This window comes from Lissotriton vulgaris, chromosome 5 (genome assembly GCF_964263255.1).
Source record: "Lissotriton vulgaris chromosome 5, aLisVul1.2, whole genome shotgun sequence".
NCBI lineage: Eukaryota > Metazoa > Chordata > Amphibia > Caudata > Salamandridae > Lissotriton > Lissotriton vulgaris.
This window is the reverse complement of record NC_141693.1, coordinates 1,933,919,710-1,933,942,419: the sequence shown is the minus strand read 5'-3', so window position 1 is coordinate 1,933,942,419 and position 22,710 is coordinate 1,933,919,710. Positions and strand designations below refer to the sequence as shown.

General features: G+C 42.7%; 1 protein-coding gene across 1 annotated transcript in view; it reads left to right on the top strand.

The window, feature by feature from the left end:
- The window catches only part of LOC147717787 (complement factor B-like), a 590,914-nt gene that overhangs the window by 82,930 nt on the left and 485,274 nt on the right, over positions 1–22,710 (top strand). The window contains exon 3 of the mRNA XM_086924575.1: positions 6,460–6,645. Within this exon, the coding sequence (XP_086780701.1) occupies positions 6,460–6,645 (186 nt within the window). The remainder of the gene's footprint in view (positions 1–6,459; positions 6,646–22,710) is intronic.

The window sequence follows — 22,710 nt, the reverse complement described above, 5'->3', positions numbered from 1 at the left end:
AACAAAATCCAGTATCCTGGAGTAAAATCCTATTTCCCCTTTTTAGGATTTGTTACATCAAAAAATTTATTCCAGCATCCTGGAAGGGGAGTATTTTGGTTCCTATGTTCAAAAAGGGCGATAGAAACTTACCCATTAACTATCGCCAAATAGCTCTCCTAGACGCTATTGGGAAAGTGTTTTGTAAATGTTTATTATCCCTAATTAATGATTGGGTGGCGCAAAAACAAATCTTACCCTTAGAACAAGTAGGCTTTCGTAAGGGTCACGGAACGCTGGATAAGCTTTCCGCTATTCAGACAATTATAGATAAATATATAGGGGTATGTGGCGGAAGAGTTTATGCGGCCTTTATAGACTTCTCCACAGCATTTGACAAGGTTGACCGTTCATTGCTGTGGAGAAAGCTCTCTGCTATGGGAATGCCGCCTTATCTTCTAGATATGATCCAGTTGCTACATACAGACACCTGGTGTCAGATCCTGCAAGGAGGAGATAGGGGGCTCTCCAAGATTATCCCCTCATGTAATGGCCTTAAGCAAGGCTGTCTTCTTGCCCCGTTACTTTTTTCGTTATATATTGCTGATTTACCTGCTTCTCTCTCCTCCTGCGATGGTATAGCTCCAATCTTGGGCGGAAAACACATTTCATGTATTTTATATGCGGATGACATCATAATAATGGATCTTATGCCCAAAGGTCTCGCCAAACGCCTCCTTGCTCTACATCAGTATGCTGTTGCTCATTTTTTAAAAATTAATGCATCCAAGAGCAAAATTATGTGCATCACAGGCCGGAAAAAACATAAATTCAGGAACTTTACCTGGTCTGTGGGAGATGACAAACTGGAGGTAGTAAAGAGTTATGTTTTCCTTGGAAAATTAATTTGTGATAATCTAAGCGCTAAACCCCATACCGATAACAGTGCCCGGAAGGCCTTAGCCGAAGGGAGAAGCTTAAGTGCACTGTACTCGGCATTGGGAAGAAGGCATTTTTCACACTTATTGGAGGTCTTTAGGGCAAAAGTCCCTTCCACCCTTCTATATGGTTTAGAACTAATTGATATTAAGCACTGGGATTTCTTAAATAAGGTGGAGGGAAAATTGCTAAGAAGCATATCCACCGTCAGTTCTGCCTGCTCCGTGGCAGCTTGCAGACTTGAGTTTGGCTTGCGCAGCAGCTGGGTGCAGGGCCTGGCAGCTGTGGTACGTTGGGTCGCAAGCATAGCCAGAGGAGAAGAGGGGACTATGAGGTTCCTCCTAAAGACTGAACTACTGGGAAGTCTAGGGGAACACTCCCTAATTGTTAACAACTTTAGAAAAGCTGTATCCCTCTTGCAGCTGGAAGAGAGTACTCTCTTTTCTCTTCCTGTATCCCAGCTAAAGTCTGTCCTGAAAGAAGCTACTTGGGATCTTAGCTATAGACTAGACTTTACTTCAATCTTTGCTAAGAAGGGTGTTAATTTTCTTCCTGATTCATTCGCAAGAAAATCCGTCCAACCCTAAGTTACTTGGAATTTACCTCATGGTATTCGGAGATTTTGGTTTCTATTGAGACAAGATTTGTTACCCCTAAATAATCTTTTGTTCAAATGGTATGGAGTATCTGCAATTTGCAATTTTTGTCATCAATCTATTCAAGATCGAATACGTGTACTTTTTATATGCCCAGCGCTGCGTCCTTATCGCAGCAAATGGTTAAGACAAATATGTCTGCAAATGGGAATTGTAAATGCGAATTCTTTTATGAGTGCCTTATATAGTCCCCCTAATGAGAGATTTTGCTTCTATATTTTTAATTTTTTTTAATGTTTTCTAGAAATTTTTTGAATATTGGCATGCTTATCAATGTGTCACTTTGTGTTCTAGTAATTGTTATGATTAGTCTACCCTCACTGTGAATGGTATTTTTGTATTGTACTCTTTTCTTATGTGGACCTCTAAGGAGTTCCAAAACATAATAAAGATTGAAATTGAAATTGAGAGGTAGTTGAACTAAAGAAATTGATGATGTCTTTTGATCTCACTCAATATATATTCAGTCCCACTCATCAAGCTGGTCATGTAATTGACCAGCTATTTTTCATTATGTCTCTGATGGTAGAGGATTCATAGCCTCAAGTTCGGTCTAATCCTTTCTTTATAAAAATGTTCTTGGTTGGTCCCCGTTCAAGCCCATAGCCACCCTTCGGACCCCCTGACCACAACAGGACACATTTAATTGTATTTTGGAAGACTGTGCTCCTTCTTTGGCTGGTCAGGTGGAAGCTGATGTTCGAACAGTAGATGACTGGACCAAGAACGCTATGTAAAAATTAGCTCTGTCTCTTACTGCCTGATCGAAAACAACTACGGCCTCTAGTCCCTGGTTCTTGAGCAGCCTTATAGAGAATAAAAAAATGCAGAGCTCTAGAAAGACAATGGAGAAAAGTATAACCCGAAAGATAAGGATAATTATGAACTGACACCAAAAAAGTATTGCGCTGATACAAAAACTGCGTTCCTTTGGTCCTAAAATCATGGGTTCCGAAAACAAAACAAGAGAAATCTTTACCATAGTGAAAATGTTTTTAGCACCTATACCTTTTATTGACTCTAACCAACCTTCCACTAGCCTATTTTCAGTCAAAAAGTCTGTCTAATTAGGCTAGTCCCACCTCCAGCTTACTACCAAATGAGGAGATTTCTGATATAATACCGAGCTCTGGCTTTCAACCTATCAAGGTATCACTATCTAACTTTAAGCCTATCTCATTGGAGAGCTTCCTGACGGCGCTAAGTACTCTAAAATTTTGCTCTTCTCTGACCAGTCCAATGTGTGTGCGCTAAGTGCATCTGTAATTAACCCTCTTGTAAATAAGGTACTAAACTCTTCGTTAGAGTCAGCTGAGGTTCCAAGCTCTTGGAAGCAAGCAAAAATGTTGCCTTTACTAAACGAACTCTCAGCCGAACCTTGGATTTTGTCAAATTACAGGCCAATATCTCTGCTCCCAGCACTTTCCAAGATACTAGAGAAGCATGTTAATCTTCAACTCTACAGGTATCTGGAATCCAATATGTTGCTCCATCCCCAGCCAGTCAAGGTTTAGAACCACTATAGTACTGAGGCTGGTCTCTTGGAGGTTAGCGAATACATCAAAGGCACATTGGGTGGACGAGGAAAGGCGGTGCCGATAACGCTAGACTTATCATCAGCCTTTGACACAGTTCCCCATTCCAGGCTCCTCTAGCGCTTGCAGTCAGTTGGAATAGTGGGTCAGCCCCTAAACTGATTTTCCCAATTTTTAGAGACGCATTTAGCAGATCTGGATTCCATCCAATTCATCAGAGCCTCATGAGCTGACTGAGAGTTCCCCAGGTTTCCTCGGCCACTGCAGGTAAAATCGATGAGGTCCGGGGAGATTTCAAGAGATAACCACAAGGGAAAATTAAATAAATAATTCATTTCCCCTCATGGTCGTCCCTCGAAACCCCCCACCCTGCCTCACCGCTCTTACCTCCAGCTGCTGCGGCTGATCTTTTCCCTCTTGCTCAGTTAAAAGTATCCCTAGGTGCCAACGTTATTTCATATGCTGTTGATAGCCAGCTTCTGTTCTCATGTGGCAAGGACAAAGAGCTCTCTGGGAATCTGATTAAAATCTGTCTAACAGCAGTCTTTCACTGAACGGCAATACATCAGCATTTGTGTAATGCTGAGAAGACAGACATTCTACTTTTAGGCAGCATCCTACTAAACAATTGCCAGACCTTCTGTCCTGAAAATGCCTCTCTACCAGGCTCTCAGGATGGCATTGTAAGGATCCTGGGTGTGGAATTTGATGTCCATCTGTCATTTAAGCCAAAAATAAAATCAGCTGTGGGTTCATACTTTGGGGTTTTACACTCACTGAAAACGTTGCTACACCTACTGTCTTCCTATGCAAAAAAGCGGTCATGTAGGCTCCTATTACATCAAGACTTGACTATGGTAATGTGCTTTACCTGGGCCTGTCGAAATACCCCCTAGAGAGATTGCAGGTGGCACAGAACGTGGCCGCACGCCTCCTTTTGAAACTGCCTTTGAGAGTGCACATATGCCCACATTCGTGAGCTCTGCACTGGCTTCAGATTAGGAAAAGAATTGTGTTCAAGGTGCTGGTGTTGAAACGTGTGGCCTTGTAACAATCAGTCTGGGGCTGTGTACCTCAGAGCCAGGTTCAGCTTCCATTCTCCTACCCGAAATCTGAGATCTGCCAAAAATGTATTGGCTGTGATTCCTAGAATACTATATTCTATAACAGGAGGCAGATCTTTCGCTTTCTAGGTGCCACTATCTGGAACAAGCTCCAATTTGATTTGTGTGCCGTCTCCAATCAATCAGCCTTTAAAAAAAGGCTGGAAATGGTTTTTTTTAATCAGGTTTGAACAATGGTTATCTAATTTCCAACCCCTGGCTACTGCGCCAAGGCACTCTGTTGAATAGATGTTTGCATTAGTTTAATTTCATTCATTCATTCATGGTGATAGCAAGACAGAGATTGACACCAAAGATACAGTAACACCAACAGCCTTTCACAAATCTCATGCCACCTTTTCCCATCCGCCAGTGAATAATCGTAAAGGTATGCAAACACAAAGAAAAACGAGGTATGAGGCAATGCGACTGCACTTATCATTCAGTGGGGTTATAGTCAGTCTTACTCTTAGGGTGCTAAGGATCTGAGGCTCAAATTACCCTAAACCTCCCAGGATATGATATCCTACAAATTTTAAGCAAAACAATATGATCTAGCACTCCAATCAGTGTCCACCAAATATAGTATTTACTGAAAAGAAGTTTCAAATCCATTCAGCAGGTCTTGTTTCAGTTTTCTTTTTTTAATTTCTTCTTAAAACGACCGTAGCCAACGCGTACGCGTCTAGTCACTAAAGACTTCTTCAGGGCAAATAATATAATATAGAGAACCTGGACTCACTTCCACTTGCTACTAAATTCCTTAAAGTTTGAGCTAAGCTGAACCTCAGCATTAGATCCAATAGCATATTATTCTGTTTACCTTTCCTCTGTTTAGTTATTCACTGCTTAACAACAACTTAGGGGCTGATTACTATGTGGGGCGGAAGGCTGCAACTGATGTCCGTAGCATTCCGAGCCGCATCGTAAAGGGCTCTTCGGTTTACATTCCGACTGCCTAAAGTAAAACCAGCCGGTCATTCTGGCTGACTTGCGACGGGTTGAGAGAGCCCATCGGCCAGTCGGAATCCGGCCAATTCCACCAACATCAAAATCAAGCCCTTAATCTCTGTCTGCATTGTGTGCACATACACATACAAATGTGATACTCATCTACAGTGTATATTCATTCCCTGCCCACCATCAGCTCCTCACCCGTCTTAGACCACGCAACCATACAAAAATAGAATCCACAATATAATATTTACACATGTATAGAATCCAGGGTAGCACACACTGCATTGAACTCCCACTAGCCTCTCCACGCCTTCACCCTGCATGCACCCCAAAACATAGAATGCCTGTACCTCTTCATGGGCACCATAGCACCATATTTTGAGGATGATTGAGCACCTGGAGGTTAATAAACATATGAGGAATAGCCTGATTTCACTCTCAAGATTAATAGACTACTTTAACTCCCCTCCTCAGCGACTTGTCCATAAAATCATCAGCAGCTTTAAAGGGAAAACAACCTTCACAACGCAGTCATTACATAGCACTACCTGTATGTACATAGCAGTCATTACATCACAACATCCTTTACATTGCATGTCATTACAACGCAGCCATTACATTGCATGTCACTACAATGCATGTCATTACAATGCATGTCACTACAACGCAGGCATTACATCGCAAGTCAATATAACGCATACCATTACAACGCATAGTACCCTTACACTATCCAACACTTACCCTACTGTTGCACTCACTGGAGTTAGAATAGTAATGTTTACCCCTACACTATCCAACACGTACCCTACTGTTGCACTCACTGGAGTTAGAATAGTACTTGTTACCCCTATACTATCCAACACTTACCTAAATAGCAATGTAATTGTATGCATTGTAATGGTATGCATTGTAAAGGTATAATGCGATGTAATGGAATGCTTTTAAAGGTAGTTTCTGAAAATGCAATGTAATGGCATGCTATGTAAAATAATGTGTTGTAAAGGATGTTGCGATGTAAATACTGCGCTGTAAAGGCATGCATTGTAAATGTATGTGTTGTAACATCATACATTCGCTTTAAAGTGTCTCTCTCAAGTTCACACTGTTTAGTTTTAATCCCCAATGCAGGGGAGGGCTCATGCCCAGGCCTCAGGCCTGACAACAGTTAAGACATTTTAAGCTTGTTACATATGATGGAAAAATACTGCTACAGACATTGTTATGAAAAAATAAGTTAAAAAAAATTCTTTATCATGTTAATCATGCTCTCAATGTTCTTCCTAAATGTAGAAGTCCGGTGCCCGACGCCTGTGGATTTTGAAAATGGTGCATACTTCCCCAGGCAAAACGTCTATCGCATTGGGGACATTCTGCAGTTTGAGTGTTTTGAGAGCTACAAACTCCTCAACTCTGCTAACCGGACATGCTTACCGAATGGAAAGTGGTCAGGAGAAAACGCTAGATGTGACGATGGTTGTAAGTAATTTATGTACATACCAAATGAAGAGTGTTGAGGTCACCATAGTCAGATGTCGATGCAACGTTTAGTCTTTCTGTTTCATCTACAGAAAACCTTGAATAAAAAGTGACTAGACCACCACACATTTAGATTTCAGGGCTGTTTGATAAACTGCATTTCTTTACCAAGTACAGTTAAATAATAAAACACAAAAAAAGATTCTGTGGCGTAGCAGCAACCAAGCTAAGTAGCAACAGAGTCTGAACAAAAGGAAAGAGTCCATGGACTGCTGTTCATGAACTTTGCTGAGAAGAGAGCAGGATGAGCTGTATTGTCTGGTGGGAGCCTGTTCCTTGAAGAGAAGTGGTTTCAACTTTTTCTTGAACTCCTGTTGTCAGTAGGTATAATATTTCATATTCTGGGGGGCAGACAAAGAAGGGCTGCCTTCTGGTTCTTTCTTTTCCCCACATTTTCTCTCCAGTCTGTCCATATCTTAGCTACTGGTCTGGCGTTGTCCACCTGAGGTGGTTACATTGTGTTTCTGATCACTTTATAGGTGATGCAGGTGGGTATGAAGCCTTGAGGGGGAGCCAGAGGAGGAGTTCTTTCAGTGAAGGAGATGTGGTCAGCTTTCTTTAGTTCCACGATGAGGTGTGCTGGAGTGTGAGAAACGTTGGATTTTACATTCCAGGGTCTCTGCCAAACAGAAGTTACCCATGCTGACCTACACCTACTCATAACAAATAAAATCAAATGTAAGATTTTGCATCCATGCACTCACATTCGTCATACTTTTGGACTGTTAGTGGGACAATTGCGTATAGTTTTCCACGAATGCCACTGTTTTTTTTAAATTGGCGTCAAAGAACAGACTGGGCTGTACCCTAAAGTTCTGTGCAAACAAGATAAGCCGTTGTTATGTTAATTTAAATGCAAGATGTGAAGTCAGTGCTTAAGAATGTATTCTGCCTCATCTTCACCCTCATAGCCACCTACACAAATGAAGAAGGTGTCTTGATCTTAACTGGTGACTAAAACAATGATCTCTGCTTTCTCAATAGTGAAAACTTCTTCAAAATTAGCTTTCTCATCATTGGCAAGATTGACAAAGATAGCTTTGTCAAGAAAACAGAGGTTGTATTGTACAGCATATTGGACTTTGTCTCGCTTTATCTGTCATGGTAACGTATGTAACTCTGTGTTCCTTGACATTGCAAGTCATCAGCAGGGGCACCATGAAAGAAGTTTAAGAGAGGCAAGTACCATCAATGAATATATTGTCAGGCAGGTCTTGCAGATATAATTTACGCAAGACATAGAAAGGCTTTGGGCTAGCCCCACCACGGAGTCATTGAACGCATCCTACATCCCGGGGAAGGCCCAGCGCTACTTAAAACATGCACACTTGGTCCAGGCACACAGGAAAATCTTCTACATGAGGCTCATTGCCTTGCCAATCTTGGACTCGAACCCCTCCGGGGGGCATTGGGCTGAGGCAACCACATGCAGGCTATGTAATTATCTCAGAGAATCTTGCCTCCATCTGTCTGCTGCTGCTCTAAACTTGCTGATGCTCATCACCAACTGCTATGTCCTCTTTTCCGGGCTAACGGCATTAGACAGTGCAGAGAGACTTCGGATCTGTGATCCACTGACAACACACCAAGGTCCCTAGCCAGACTGGTAAAATTCAAAGACTCCAACCATTTTGCACTCCTCAACGCCTCTACAGGGTGACTTTGGCCGCTGTCGAAGAGCATTATCGACGCTCCTTCTATCCCCCAGGGACTGCAGACAGTCCCCATTGTCTACAGCATGGGCTACATGAAAAGCCTGGCACACCACAAGATGGCTGCTTTGTTTCTTTTATCTTCCTGAACCATCTTCGTGGGCCTTACCCAGTGGGGCTGGGACGGTAAACCAGCCCAGAAGAACTCTCTGATGCCCCTTTTTGTCAAGTACTTTAAGTTCCAAAACGGCACAAGGGCTAACCAGCCGGTCCAGAGGAGCCTGCACAATACCTCCAAATAACAATCCTAGGGCCTCGAGTACAAGCAGCCCAGATGCCCGACAGCCGCGCACGTCTTACATAGCGCCTTGCACTTTCTCCCCCTTCCTAAAAACCTGGACGTTATGTCCATAGCACAAAACTAACAACATTTTATGGACACTCTTAACGTTTATTATTCTTTTTTTTATCTTTTTTTTTATTTATTAACAAAGCTCGAGAGACCATACCATACAAAAGCATTGCCAGAAGTACATCAGTTATCAAACACAGAGAATCAGGGACAACATATTCATGAATAAATCGGCATGTGTGCTATCTCCTGTCACATCACTAGTCCCCCGCTCCCAGCCCTCTATACCTTCACCACGATAGCCACACTTTGTCCTATTTTTTGACACATCCCCTACTTTTATACACGGTTCTTCGGCCCTCTGGCACCAATCAAGATCTCCTTTCCACTCCTCTACCTGCGGGGGTGAAGGTGCCCAACGTTTGATATTCGTAATAATTTAAAACATTAAATACAGGGCACTGGGCTCTTTTTAGAAATATCATGATCGTATTTTATATCCTCCGATAAGTTTTAAATAATAGTCGTTGGTTACTGTACATAGTAATAACATTAAAATATTAAAAACAATAATATAATACAAAATTATATATTTTTATAATTATATTATATATATGACCCCCTGTAGTGACAACAAGTTGTAGCCTCAATATTTCTTATCAGATTCGCAACTTCAGTGAGGTGTTGAATAATCCACTGAAGAAACTGGGAAAACATTATATCAGGGTGTATTCAGCTAGCTCATAGAGTAGCTCTGAGACGAAGGAATGGAAAGGACTTTCCATTGACGGCTCCAGCGTTGTAGGAGAGTGGATTCATTCTTTCCCTTACAGAGAATCCTAACTGGATCTCCGGAAATCACCGATGCATCTCAGAGCTACTCTATGAGCTCGCAGTATACTCCTGGTATAACTTTTTTTTTGCTGTTTCTTCAGTGGATTATTCAACACCTCATTGAAGGTGCGAATCTGATGAGAAGTATTGAGGCTACTACTTGTTGTCACTACAGACTGTTATTCGGGCACAGTCCAGATAAAGACCCGACGTGATGATTAGGGTTCACACACATAAAAGGGTCGAACCGTCGACTATATTCTTTGGTATTCCTGCAAACCAGCCAAGCTTGTTCCACGTGTAATTATTGATAGGACACTGACTTGAACAGGCATCTGTTCCTACAGGATACCCCGAAAATGAATAATTTATGTATCATTGTAATTTGTGTATGTTTTAAGTCCATGATTTGAATGTGTTTTACATTTTTGTATATGTCTTCAGTCCTTATTTTTTCATTGTGTATGTCCCTTAACAGTCCTGTGTTATTATATAAGTTATTGTAATTTATTATCCTTTCCAGTACTCATTTAATATACCATAAGATTCTTAGTTTTGGTTGTCGGTGTCATATAATTTATGGTCCATATCAAAGCATGATTGAGTCATCAGACCTACAGAAAATATATGTGTATTAAGTAATGTCTGTTGTGAAAGAAACACAGTTCCCTACAGAACCAATTGTTTTTGCATACCACTAGAGTTCCCAGGCTCTGAGGGATACTGGGTCACTCCATTACTATTAATGATTATATGTATGGGAGCACAACATTGTGGTAAACAATATTTTTTGACTCAATGGGCCCGATTCACAGAACTAACTTAAAACAAAATCCTAAACTCACTACCATTTTGGTATTCACAGAAGGCACTTACTCATTTTGGTATTCACAGAAGGCACTTACTCATTTCAGTATTCACAGAAGTCATTTAGGAGTCCTAAAGTTAGGAGTCCTAACTTTACCACTCCTAAACTGAGAAAAATCTGAACTTTAAGACTTTCGGTATTCACAGAAGGCATTTGGGAGGCTTAAAGTTAGGAGTCCTAACTTCACTACTCCTAAACTGAGAGAAATCCTAACTTTAAGACTTTTGGTATTCACAGAAGGCATTTAGGAGTCCTAAAGTTAGGAGTCCTAACTTTACTACTCCTAAACAGAGAAAAATCCTAACTTTAAGACTTTTCCGTATTCACAGAAGGCATTTAGGAGTCCTATCTTTACTACTCCCAAACTGAGAAAAATCCTAACTTTAAGACTTTCGGTATTCACAGAAGGACAGAGGACTCATAAATGCCTTCTGTGAATACCGAAAGTCTTAAAGTTAGGATTTTTCTCAGTTTAGGAGTAGTAAAATTAGGACTCCTAACTTTGGGACTCATAAATGCTTTCTGTGAATACCGAAAGTATTAAAGTTAGGATTTCTCTCAGTTTAGGAGTAGTAAAGTTAGGACTCCTAACTTTAGGACTCCTAAATTTAGGACTCCTAAATTACTTCTGTGAATACCGGAATGAGTAAGTGCCTTCTGTGAATACCAAAATGAGAAAGTGCCTTCTGTGAATACCAAAATGGTAGTAAGTTTAGGATTTTGTCTTAAGTTAGTTCTGTGAATCGGGCCCAATATGTTTGTTAACAATATTTTTTCCCACGATATTGTGTCAGTGAACTGGATGTAAAATGTATTTCGGCTTCGATGAGAGTAATGTTTGCCGCCCGTTGCACAAGCTCCCATAGAAAAATGTATGTTTACGACTGCACTGTGAGCAGTCGCATCCAAATGATGGGGTTGGAACCAGCGACCGACGGTCAGTTCCTATTCCGCAACAGTCCGCCCGAAATTGTAATCAGGGCCTATATGTACAGTATATGGATCTCATAAGGATCCTTTCTTTACTACTATAGTACTAGAAAGGACATCCTGGCATTCGCCATACATCATATGTGGTGATTTTAATTTCCCTTGGTTATGTCATTGATACTACTAATCCATCTAGATTGGAGAGATTGCCCAGAACCAGACTGGCTCTGAAGACAATAATAATTCAGTTCACATCAAATTTATAGAGCATGTGGCTACCCCAACAGGGTTTCCGTGTACTAGTGAACTGGGACCAGAATAATTAGAAAAGCCAGGTTTTGAGCATCTTCCTGAACGTGTCGTAGAAGTCACAGAGGTGATGAGAGAGTGGAAGGGAATTCCATAATTTGGGTCCTAAATACGAAAAAGTCTGCCAGCTCTGCCTAGCCTATCTAAATTTTGGAATAGTGGCTCGATTGGACTCACTCGAACGAATCACCCATTTGGGGATGTAAGGATGAATCAGGGCGCAGATACATGCAGGCCCAAGCTGATGCAAGGCCTTATTGACATAGCTCAAAGATCAAAACTTTACGTCTTTATCTATATTAAGCCAATGCAAGCGATGAAGATGTTAAGAAACTGAGGTGCTGAGAGGAACATGTCAAAGTAACCGCGCAGTAGCCTTCTGAATAATTTGCAGCCGCTTTATCAGGGAGTTAGTAACACACGGATACAGCACATTGCCATAATACAATCTCAAGACTACAAGGGCCTACACAATAACTTTTTGGGTCTCAGAAAGTATGATCCCTAATATCTTTCTCAGCATTTTAGAAAGCCAAAACAACATGTAGTTTAGTAATTTGTCGTCCAACTAAAAACCTAAATCCTTGCCCAACTGCTTAGGGGTTGGACAGTTGCCCAATTCCTCAGGCCTGCAATGAGGGCCCCACAGCAAGAGCTGATTACCCAAGAACAGCACTTACATTTTACTACCATTTATCGTCAGACAGTTAAACCTCATCCAATTAGCCACGTTTTTAAAGCAGAGGATCATATAAAATGAGGTACTGCAGTTTGACGAAGAAAAAGATATAACAATTTGAATATAATCTTGTAGGAAAGTAGGATATGCTTCTTATGGTTACCCCCACTTTTTGCTTGATGTGATGCTGTTTTTGACTAGTCCGACTGGGATCCTGGTAATCAGAACCCCAGGCTATCTGCTTTCTCCCCAAATTGTTGTGTTCACTACTTAGATACATCCCAGATTGGATACTGGGGTACACTTATAAGTCTCTAGTATATGGTACCCAAGTACCTAGGGCATAGGTACCCCACCGGCCTCCCATGGGCTGAAGCATGTATTATGCCACCCATGAGAGACCATTCAAAATGGAACTACAGGCCTGCCATTGCAGCCTGTGTAAGTTGGTGCATGTACCACTTACTCACCCCTATAGCAGGCCTTTACAATCCTGAAGGCAGGGTGCTTGGTTCTAAGTGAGAGGACACCCCTGCGGCCTATGGAGTCCATTCTCCCAGGTTGTCAGTGAAGCAGGCATATACTATATAGAGGAAATCACGAGATGGATTTAGTGTATTAGGACTGGGTGGGTGCGCTTGCCAGCGCTAGAAAGTCTGCATGAGGGGCATATTTGATGTCCCCGTGCATTGTCCAGTTCAAACCAGTCAAAACAAATGCCTTTGGCTCCAGCTTTGGCGCAAAAACTGGACAAAGAACATGGGAGTGAATTCCCTCCTGTACAGACCCTCCCCTGGCAGGGTCCCCGGAATCTTCCCAACCCTTTCCCTCTGCTCCTTAAGGGTTTACCTGTGTGTAGGTCTTTAGATTCGCCATGGGATAAGATTCGGATCAGACACCATTGCACTTCTACTGTCTGGGCACTCTGGACTTCGTTTGGGCCTTACTTTGTCTCTGTTCCAGTCTGCTGCATCGTCTGTGCCTGTGCATCATACAGGAACCTTCCAAGGCCTGTGAAGCATCAAGGACAACCAAAGTAATCTCCCTCGGAGTGAAGGAGTCACTCCCCTGCATTCGCAGGCACTGCAACTAAGTCAACCGGTCTGCAGATCCTGAGCTCCTCCAGACTCCGTGGGCTCTGCATCACAGTTGTTGGTTTTCCACAGCTCCCGAGGCCTCCTCTACCCTCTACCAAGTTTCAGGGCAGTAGTCCTCGTGGGGGTTGCAATAACTGAACCCCTGAGTACCGCGCCCCCTTTGCAGTTGGAAAGGCTTGTTATCGTCTTTGCAAGAAGATCTTCGGGCTCCAAGTAGCCCCAACCTCGAGCACCTCCAGTGAACAGAATCTTCGGCCCCACCGCATCGTGGGCATTGTGGCCTGCATCTTTTGTTGAGTTGCTTGAGGACCTCTCGCGACTCCAGGGCCTCTGGCCTGTGGGTCCACTTGAGGGCTACATTTGTTTCCTTTAGGCTCCCCTGATTGCTCGGGCCTACCCTGACTCCCCTGCTTGTGGTAGGTCCCAACTTTGTCCCTTCTCGACTACCTGTGTGGGTTGAATTTGCCAAGGCTTGTTGGTGCTCCCGCCGAACACCGACCCCTCAGCACTCGACATCCTTCGTGGTACAGCTCGTATCCGGGTACTGTTCTTCCTCTGTGACGCCTGGTCCTCACAGCTGCAGAGTCAAGTTCATCGACATCTTCCCTGAAGCACCGGAGGGCATTCGTCTTCCAAGTCTCCTGGTCACCCCTGAGTGGCATAGACTCTGTCCCCTCTCCTTTCAGGTACTCCTCTTCAAGAATCCACGTTTGGATTCCTCCGGACATTTCTCCTCTTCCAGCAGTGCCACTTTCCTGAAGTCCTCCATTGGTTTCGACAACGGTTTCCGACACCAATTCACACCTATGGACCCGGCTCCCCTGGGATAGGTAACTTGGGTACCATGGTATCCACGGGTGGGGTGGCTTTCCAACCCTCTGTCTTCCATGGGGTTTCTTCAGGTTCCACTGGGAAGGGTCCCTATTCTTTAAAAATCCAACTGTGACTTGCAATAGACTTGTACAGAGCACCCGTTCACGTTAACACACTGCACATGCTCTCCGTGGGGTCCCTATCTACTTACCTTGGGTGGTTTGGTGGATCCCCAGCAATTCTACGTCGTCTCGACATTGTCCTGACTCAAGTCATGGTTCTTATACCACTTTCTTAGTTCATGGTTCGCCCCCCGCACCCGCAGGCACTGTGTATTAGTGCTATTTACTATGATTCATCTGCTAAAGTATAGGGTGCTTTCTGTTTATCTCCGTGTGGGATATACTGTAACTTACTAGATAGAGTTATATAATGCATACATATTTTTATAAATACTTTGTGTTGTTCTTTTTCATTTAATCTATACTATAAGATTGCATTCTGGTAAAACAAGCTGCTTTACATCCTTTCAAGACTAAGCCTGAAGGCTGCTCTCCACAGCTACCACTTGGATAGCTTTCTAAGGTTGTCTTAGACCTCTTAAATCACCATAAGGTTTGTCTGGACTGGTGCAAGGCACACACTTACTTTAGTGGACATCATATACCAGGGCAGCTTCTTATACATCTGCATAGGAGTTGATAGACAAATAATGATTTACCACTATAACACACCAAAGGGCAGACATATATATTAAACAATGTTGTACTCAATGAAGAGCATTGTTGAACTCCATGTGGCAATCTACACATTGAGGATTTAGTGGATTGAGCAATAACCTGAAATGAGTGATAACCTACACATTGAAGATTCAAAGGATTGACCAATAACCTAAAATGAGCATTCTTCCAGGAAAGATTGAAACCAGGCCAGAGCTGTGCCATCAGTGCCAATGCCTTCTAATTGCCTAAGAAGCACCTGGTGGAAACAGTGTCTTGTGTGGCACTTAAATCCAAAAGAATAAGGGCCACAGTACCTTCTCTGCTCAGTTTCTGTCCCATAACACCTAGCCGTGTGGACTCAGTGCTGTGTTATGGTTGAAATCCAAACTTGGAGGCGTGCAGCACATTATAAAATTCCAAATGTGTTGACAACTGAACATTGATATGCTTTTCAATAATCATTTTAGTAACTGTAAAACTAAGGCAATTTTCCATCTTCTTGGAACCGTGCCATAAGATAAGGATGTTTTCAATAAGTCATTAAGAATGAGAACAAGGGTGTTATCCAAAGAGTTTAATTTTTCTGGTGGCAAAGAATCTAATGAAGAACCCGATTTAGTGGCTTTTAGTAGGGCTTAAAACATGGTGATCTCCAATGGCTGAAAGTAAGTCAAATTATTGTGAAGGTCAGCACATAATAATAATAATAATAATAATACAGCAGCTTATAAAGCGAGACAGCTACCTCCAACGGGGGTGTCCCGGCGCTAAGGCAACAGGTAAAAAAGAAAAAAGAAAGAGGGCGGCGCCCAAGAAGAGAAATAACAGTGTAACAGCCCAGTTATTCACCTCCAAAGAGCCAAGTCTTTAGGGCCTTTCTAAAACTAGTGTCTGACCTAGCTTGCCCTAAAGACCCTTGGTAGAGCATTCCACAGTAAGGCTGTTCTAACTGTGAACGATCTCCCGCCTAAACGGGCTTTTGTGTAGTGGGGGTTGCATATCAGATTGTAGGAATTAGATCTCAGCACACGATTTTGCTTGTAAGGGCATAGTCTGTCCTTCAGATAGCCGGGACATTTACAATTAAGGGCCCGGTACGCCAGAGTCAAGGCCTTAAATTTGATTCTTTTCTCCACTGGGAGCCAGTGGAGCTTTTGCAAATGTGGAGAGACATGGTGTCGGAAAGGAATACGGCAAACCAGTCTCGCAGCCGCATTTTGAATCAGCTGAAGGCGATAGATAGCATATTTGGGAAGACCCAAGTAGAGGCCATTTGCATAATCTAGTCTGGAAGTAACCGTGGCATGAACAACTGATTTTCAGCAGTCTTCCGGCAGGAAGTGTAAAACTTTCCTGAGGTTTTTCAATTTACTGAAACACAATGCTGAAACCTGCTGTATTTGAGCTAAGAGAGAGAGATCAGCCTCCCATCTAACCCCTAAATTTCGGATACACACAGCCGGGGTTGGTGGTTGCCCCATTTCTGGAGGCCACCATAAATCTGAGTCTGGCACTGGGCCTTTGTCGAAGAACAGAACCTCTGTCTTCCCAGCATTGAGTTTTAACTTATTCGAGTTCATCCTTTGTGCTATGGCGCTCTGGAGCAAACATGCACTATAAACTTGTGGGAAAAAAACCTGCCATTCACGTCTTTTAAACAGGTTTTAAACAAAGCGGCCAAATTTAATTCACTAATTACGGACAAAGCTATCTTTGCCGCCTGCTCCCATTCATGGACCGTGATTAACAGTTACAACAATCTCACCTCGGCTACCTACCTAGCATCAACGTATTCTGTGTTTATGAAAAAAAGGCTGATGGCAGTGAGATTCGGCAAACTACCAACTTTGGCTGATGAACCTGTCTGGAAACGCTCAAATGCAGACGTCTGTCGTCTATGTGGCACTACAAAAGAAGATATAATCCATATTATATGCCACTGTAAAACACTGAACCGGGAGCGCACACTCTTTTTAAAGAACATTTTTAGGGCCAAAGGTCTACGCACCTGTAGATCGGCCATTATTAGTGCCCTAGACTCAACAGACCCTATAATTAATTGCAAATTCATAAAGTTCTTGATAGCCTTTGAAAAGCGTCTGAAAGCTGTTGAAATTTTATAATAACATTTTCAGTATTATCAACTATTTTAACGACAAGCAATTTGATAAAGCTCCTACCAGCATCATTTTAAATTTTGCGCTTTAAACTGTACTATGAAGAATTTTATTGATTTTATTTTATTGAAATGTTCAATTTTTTTTCTATTGGCTTTGTTATGGTTTTAATTAACTAAACAATAAAGTTTACACTATACTATACTATACTATACCCTTTGTGCTATAGCGCCAATACAGCCTTTGACATTTTCAAAAGCATCCACCGTCTGCTCCTTGAAAGGGAAAACCAACTGGGTGTAATCAGCGTAGGAAATTGCTTTCACACCCCAGTTGGCTATCAAGGTAAACAGTGGAGCAAGGTAAAGATTAAAAAGTAATGGACTCAATACTGAACCCTGGGGGACGCCCCACCATAGCTGTTTAGATTTAGAAACATACGGTTGGAGAGCAACTCTCTGTGTGCGGCCACTTAGGTACGATGTCAGCCAGGACAGCACTTTCCATCCACAGCCCACCTCTTGCAATCTTAGTCCTAGAATGGAGTGGTCGACAGTGTTGAATGCCGCAGACAGATCCAGGAGCACCACTAGTGCTGGTGCTCCTGAATCCAGTGACGTTCTAACTGATTCAGCTACTTCAAGGAGAGCCGTCTCCGTACTGAATCCCGCCCAGAAACCAGATTGTGTATCATGCAAAGCGCCCCTTTTGCTTGATTAAGGTGGTCAGTTAGCGCTGGACCAGCTTCTCCAGCATTTTGCCCGGGGCGTGAAGCAAGGAGATGGGCCTAAGGTTATTAAGGTCTCCTGGATCATCATTTGATTTCTTTCTCAGAGGGAGAAGAGTTGCATGTTACCATTTATCCGGGAAAATCCATGTATCTAGAGAGGTGTTCCATAAATGAAGTAGCCCATCTAACAGGGAATCAGATAGCATTGTCCAAAGTTTAGGGGAACAAAGATCATCGGGGGCACCTGAACGGCATTTTTGAATTACGCCTAAAGCATCCTTGAATGAGATTGGTGCAAAGTTCATCAGTCGAGGAACCTCTCTCACAATCAAGGACTTATCCTCCTTTGTCGCCACAGGCGCCGTGAAGGAGTCATAGATGTTTAAGATTTTTTTATCAAAGTAGCTGGCGATTTTATCACACGTAGCTAGGGACAGTATCACTTCGGTTTCTATCGCCTTAGGTTTAAAAAACAATTGAACTACTTTAAAATGTCTTTACTGAAATGATCGGCATTCTGGATGCCTGACACAATATAATCTCATCTGGCTATTTTTAAGACCTTATGTAGATCTTTTAAGGCTTTTTGTAGAGTTCCGTAGCTAGATGGCAATAGTTCAGCCTTCATTTGCGTTCCAGTTATTTTGCCCCTGCTTTTTTTTCTTTGAGGAAGTTCGAAAACCAGGGTGCAGATGGGGAGGATCTAATAGATTTCACTACTCTGACCGGCGCGGCTGAATCCACAGCCGTAGCAATCCATTGGTGTATAGATTCAGCATCAATATTAGGATCAGAGGATAGAAGGGGGTAATTTTTCTGGAGACTAGGGCTTAGCACGGCTACGGTCAAATTATTCCATTTCCTTTTTAAAATGGGTCAGGAGCCCTTTGCTTGCCCTGTATTGGCCAGAGTAATTAAAAAAGGGATCAAAAAATGATCCGACCAGACCACCGGTCACGGAGTCTCCATATTGATGGTGGAAAAGTTGGAGAAGACTAAGTCCAATGTGTGCCCTGCTGAGTGGGTCGGTGAGGACACCCATTGTCTGAGATTAGCATCTGCTAAGGTGGAGACCATTTGAACTGCTTGAGCACACTGCAAATCATCCACGTGCAAATTAAAATCACCCAAGGCCAAAAAATTGGTGTAGCCAAGTGATTTTTGAACAATAATATTGCACAGGGTTTGCGCTGCAATAGCTGTGCAGTCAGGAGGTCTATAGATAAGAAAGCCCGCAAGGGCGATCGTGGGGTTGAGTTGTAAGCAGAAATTGAGACCCTCAACACCTTGAGCATTGAAAGGGGCGGAGGACACAAGTTTCCAAGAGTCTTCAAATATAATAGCCAGCCCCCACCCCCATTTTTGCCGCCATCGCGATTGGCATAACACATTTTAAAACCTGGGGGGATCACTAATTCAATTGAAGTCACTGCATCTGCGTTTAACCAAATTTCCGTTAAAAACAGGGCATCCCAGGTAGTCTCAATTAACATTGACCAAACATCTACTGCGTGCTTGGGCAGTGATCTACAATTTATGAGGCCTGCCCTAACCTTAAGCTTACCCTCATTTGCTAAGTGTCTAGGGGAGTTCTTTCCGCTGCTATCCGACTTATCCCTCAGGATCTGTCTGCATATACTACAGCTGTGCGGAAGTAAGGTCTTGTCTAAATCAATCTTGTGTGATCCAGAGCAGCTTGAGCCCTGCAGTTGCACCAAATCATCTCGGGTCCAGCGTAAGGCCTTATCTCCACCACCACCGGCAGCATGGCCGGCGCCGGCTGGGACCCGGCAGCGGACGGGCGCAGACTGTGCAAAATACAAGTATGCAGATTAGCTGTTTAGCAACGCGATTTAAAAATAACAGGTAGCTTTGTTACACGGGGTGCAATTACCAAGCACATCCCAAAGTGGTATCAGTGGTATCAGTGAAGTTCGCTGATTGCTCAAAGGCAGAATAGATGATATTAATCTTATTACAAAAAAATTCCAGCAAATCATTGCAGTCTAAACAATTCCTTCATGGGCATTACTGGTAGTAGAAAATTTAGCCGCATAGGCCATAGCACTTTCAGACATACAAGTCAGATGTTAAACTCTGGAGACCTTCTCCATCCTCACTTTATCTTCTGCAGCATAATAGTTTAAGCATACTTTTACACTTTTTCTTTAGTGTCTTTAGTATCTCATGTAAACCAAATTATGGAAGACCATGAGTTAACTTTCCTTCTGGGATGCAGAGAAAGTACTAAATCCAAGTTGATCAATACCAGTGGTCTACCATGCAATTCTGAGAGTCCAAGGATCCCTCCAGCTTCGGTATTGAGCTTTGGAGCCCAGAGTATAATTCTGTGTGATCAAACTTGGCCCAGCAGCCAGAGAGGCCAACTACATCCTGATGATTTCTACCAGCTCCGAGCATGTAATTATAAAAGGAATTATCAAGTGACCAGACCAACTCAAGAGGTCCGGAGGCTGTACAAAAACACCAGATAAATTAGAGAATATTCGATCAAATAAATGGCCTGCTTTGTGGGTGGGTTCATAGACAAGGAGTTGAAGTCCACAATCTTTAAAATATCCAATAATGGAGGTTGCAATGTTACAATTAACACTACCAAAATGAACATTAAAATTCCCCATAGCCATTAAATTGAGACATTTAAAAGTAAAGGAAGATAGTGCATCAGCTAAACTCAAGCTCCAGCTACAAGCGGCCCAGGAGGACGATAAATTAAGGACCCAGACAAAATTTAAAAAATGTGATGCTTAAGGAGAGCATCACTTATTTACAGTAATAAACAACCAAATTAACAAGCTTGAAGGAAAAGCTTGATAATGGCTAACCCTCCATCCCTTTTTCCAAATTGGTCTTGCCTAGTTATACAGTATCCTTGCTGAAGGGCAAGTATAATATCAGGCTCAGAATGCTCATAGTGCCAAATTTCCATGAGACATACAGCATCCCGTAACAAATCGAACATATCTAAGTAGCGTTGAGCTAAAGAGCGGCAGTTAAAATTAAGAAAATAGTAAGTTGATCGCTTCCTCATCAACTGATGAACCAAATGGCGGTAGGCGCCAGACTTTCCTGTCTCAATGGGGTCATAGCTGAAATTGCTGCATGTTAGTCGAAATTTGTAGAGCGCACGTTCACCCCAGGGTTTCTTGGCGCTGTGTGCTGCTGGGGAACCCGTCCTGGCTTTCCCTGTGAGATGGTCCCTATTGGGCATCCCCAAGGTGAAGCCAGGCATCCCCGGCAGCGAGTGGGCCGTTGTGGAGATTAAGCAAGCTATTGCCCAGAGTTGCAGCGTGGGACCCATGGTTAGAGAGGCACCGAGGCGAGACTTATCGAGCCCGCTGACATTGGTTCCGTACCCTGCCGCGTCGGGAATTGAACCCTGGTCCCGGGCCGACCTCTGCTTCTGGGTCTGCCGCCTCTAACCGGTGAGCCACACTTCTCCAATGGGTTAGGGTAAGAGGGTCTAGGCTAGCCCTTCAAATGGGTGTGAGTGGTCGGCAGAGAGACAGTAGTTGTTCATCAGAGTAGGTGATCGTATGTGAAAAGGTTTGACCAGGGTTCCTGGGCCAGTTCGGGTGCGGATGGGTGCAGAAGGGCTTGCCTTTGGCATGCCCGCTTTCATGTCTTCGATCTGTCCTCCTTTAATCCGACTCCTCCAAATCTGCTCTTCAGCTAGTACAAACAATACTGTTCCTTGGAGCAACAATACACATGCTTCAATCAAAAGTGTCTCCTTTAGAAGACATACTGTCATCTTTACGTAGAAACATTGTTTCTCTGAAGGCATCAACAGCTGCATCAGTCAGACAGATCTCATCCCTTCTGGATAGCATGGCTTTATGCAACATTCTAGTTCTCAATGTGAAACTGCCCACTCAGCCTTTACAAATATGCCTACAAGAAAAGATGTGTAACTAAAAAAAGACAGTTACCTTCAACATCCCAACCTTTCGGTCTCTCGAGTGGTTATGCTGAAGGAAGTCATAATCCAAAGACCTCCCACTTCTGTTTCATTAATAATGGATCAGTCAATGGAAGACCCGGGCTCCCACTAGGGAGATCTTTCAAATCAACATAGATGGTTCTCCATTGAAGAAACTACCACATCAGCATGCTTGATATGAGAGAGTATTTCATATATATATCTATGAAGTCTTTTACATGTCCATATCTGCACAATTATCAAGTACTATATGAACAAGCACAATTGGGTGCTAGATGACGTCTGTACTGTACTGGTGATTGTGTAAACGTATTCTAATACAAAAATCGACCCACGAAATTTAGATATCCATAATATCAACAACCCCTTTTGTTATCATTAAAATAACAAAAATATAAAATCCAAAATATTGCTTTACAAATATATCTAAAGTCAAAAATAAGTAAACAAAAAAATGTAAATAACAATAATATAGACTTTAACATTAAAAAACAACAAAAATGGAAGTAAAAACAAAAAAATGCAATATATTTTTATAATATTTAATATATTTATTAAAAACATTTTTTAAACTTCAAACACTTACTAGCTTTTTTAAATGTGTACTATTATAGATTCAAAAGAAATTAAGAATTTAGGGGTTCATCCTGATGTCGGGCGGATTGCCACCACCCGACTGGCGGTGGCCCGACATCTTTCCCCGCCTGCCATTTACCCCCTGCCATTTTACAATGACGGGGGTACAGCGGCGGACGGAAAGACCGTTCACCGCTTTTCCGCAGGCAGGCAATCATTACAATTGTCTGCCATGCGGACCTGGGCCATACTATGATGGTGGTGCCTAGCAGGCAACGCCCGCCATATTATGATGTGTGCGGATTTAGGCCTTTCCATGGCGGCGATGCTGCCATTGACACACATGCAGTCTTTGGCTTTGG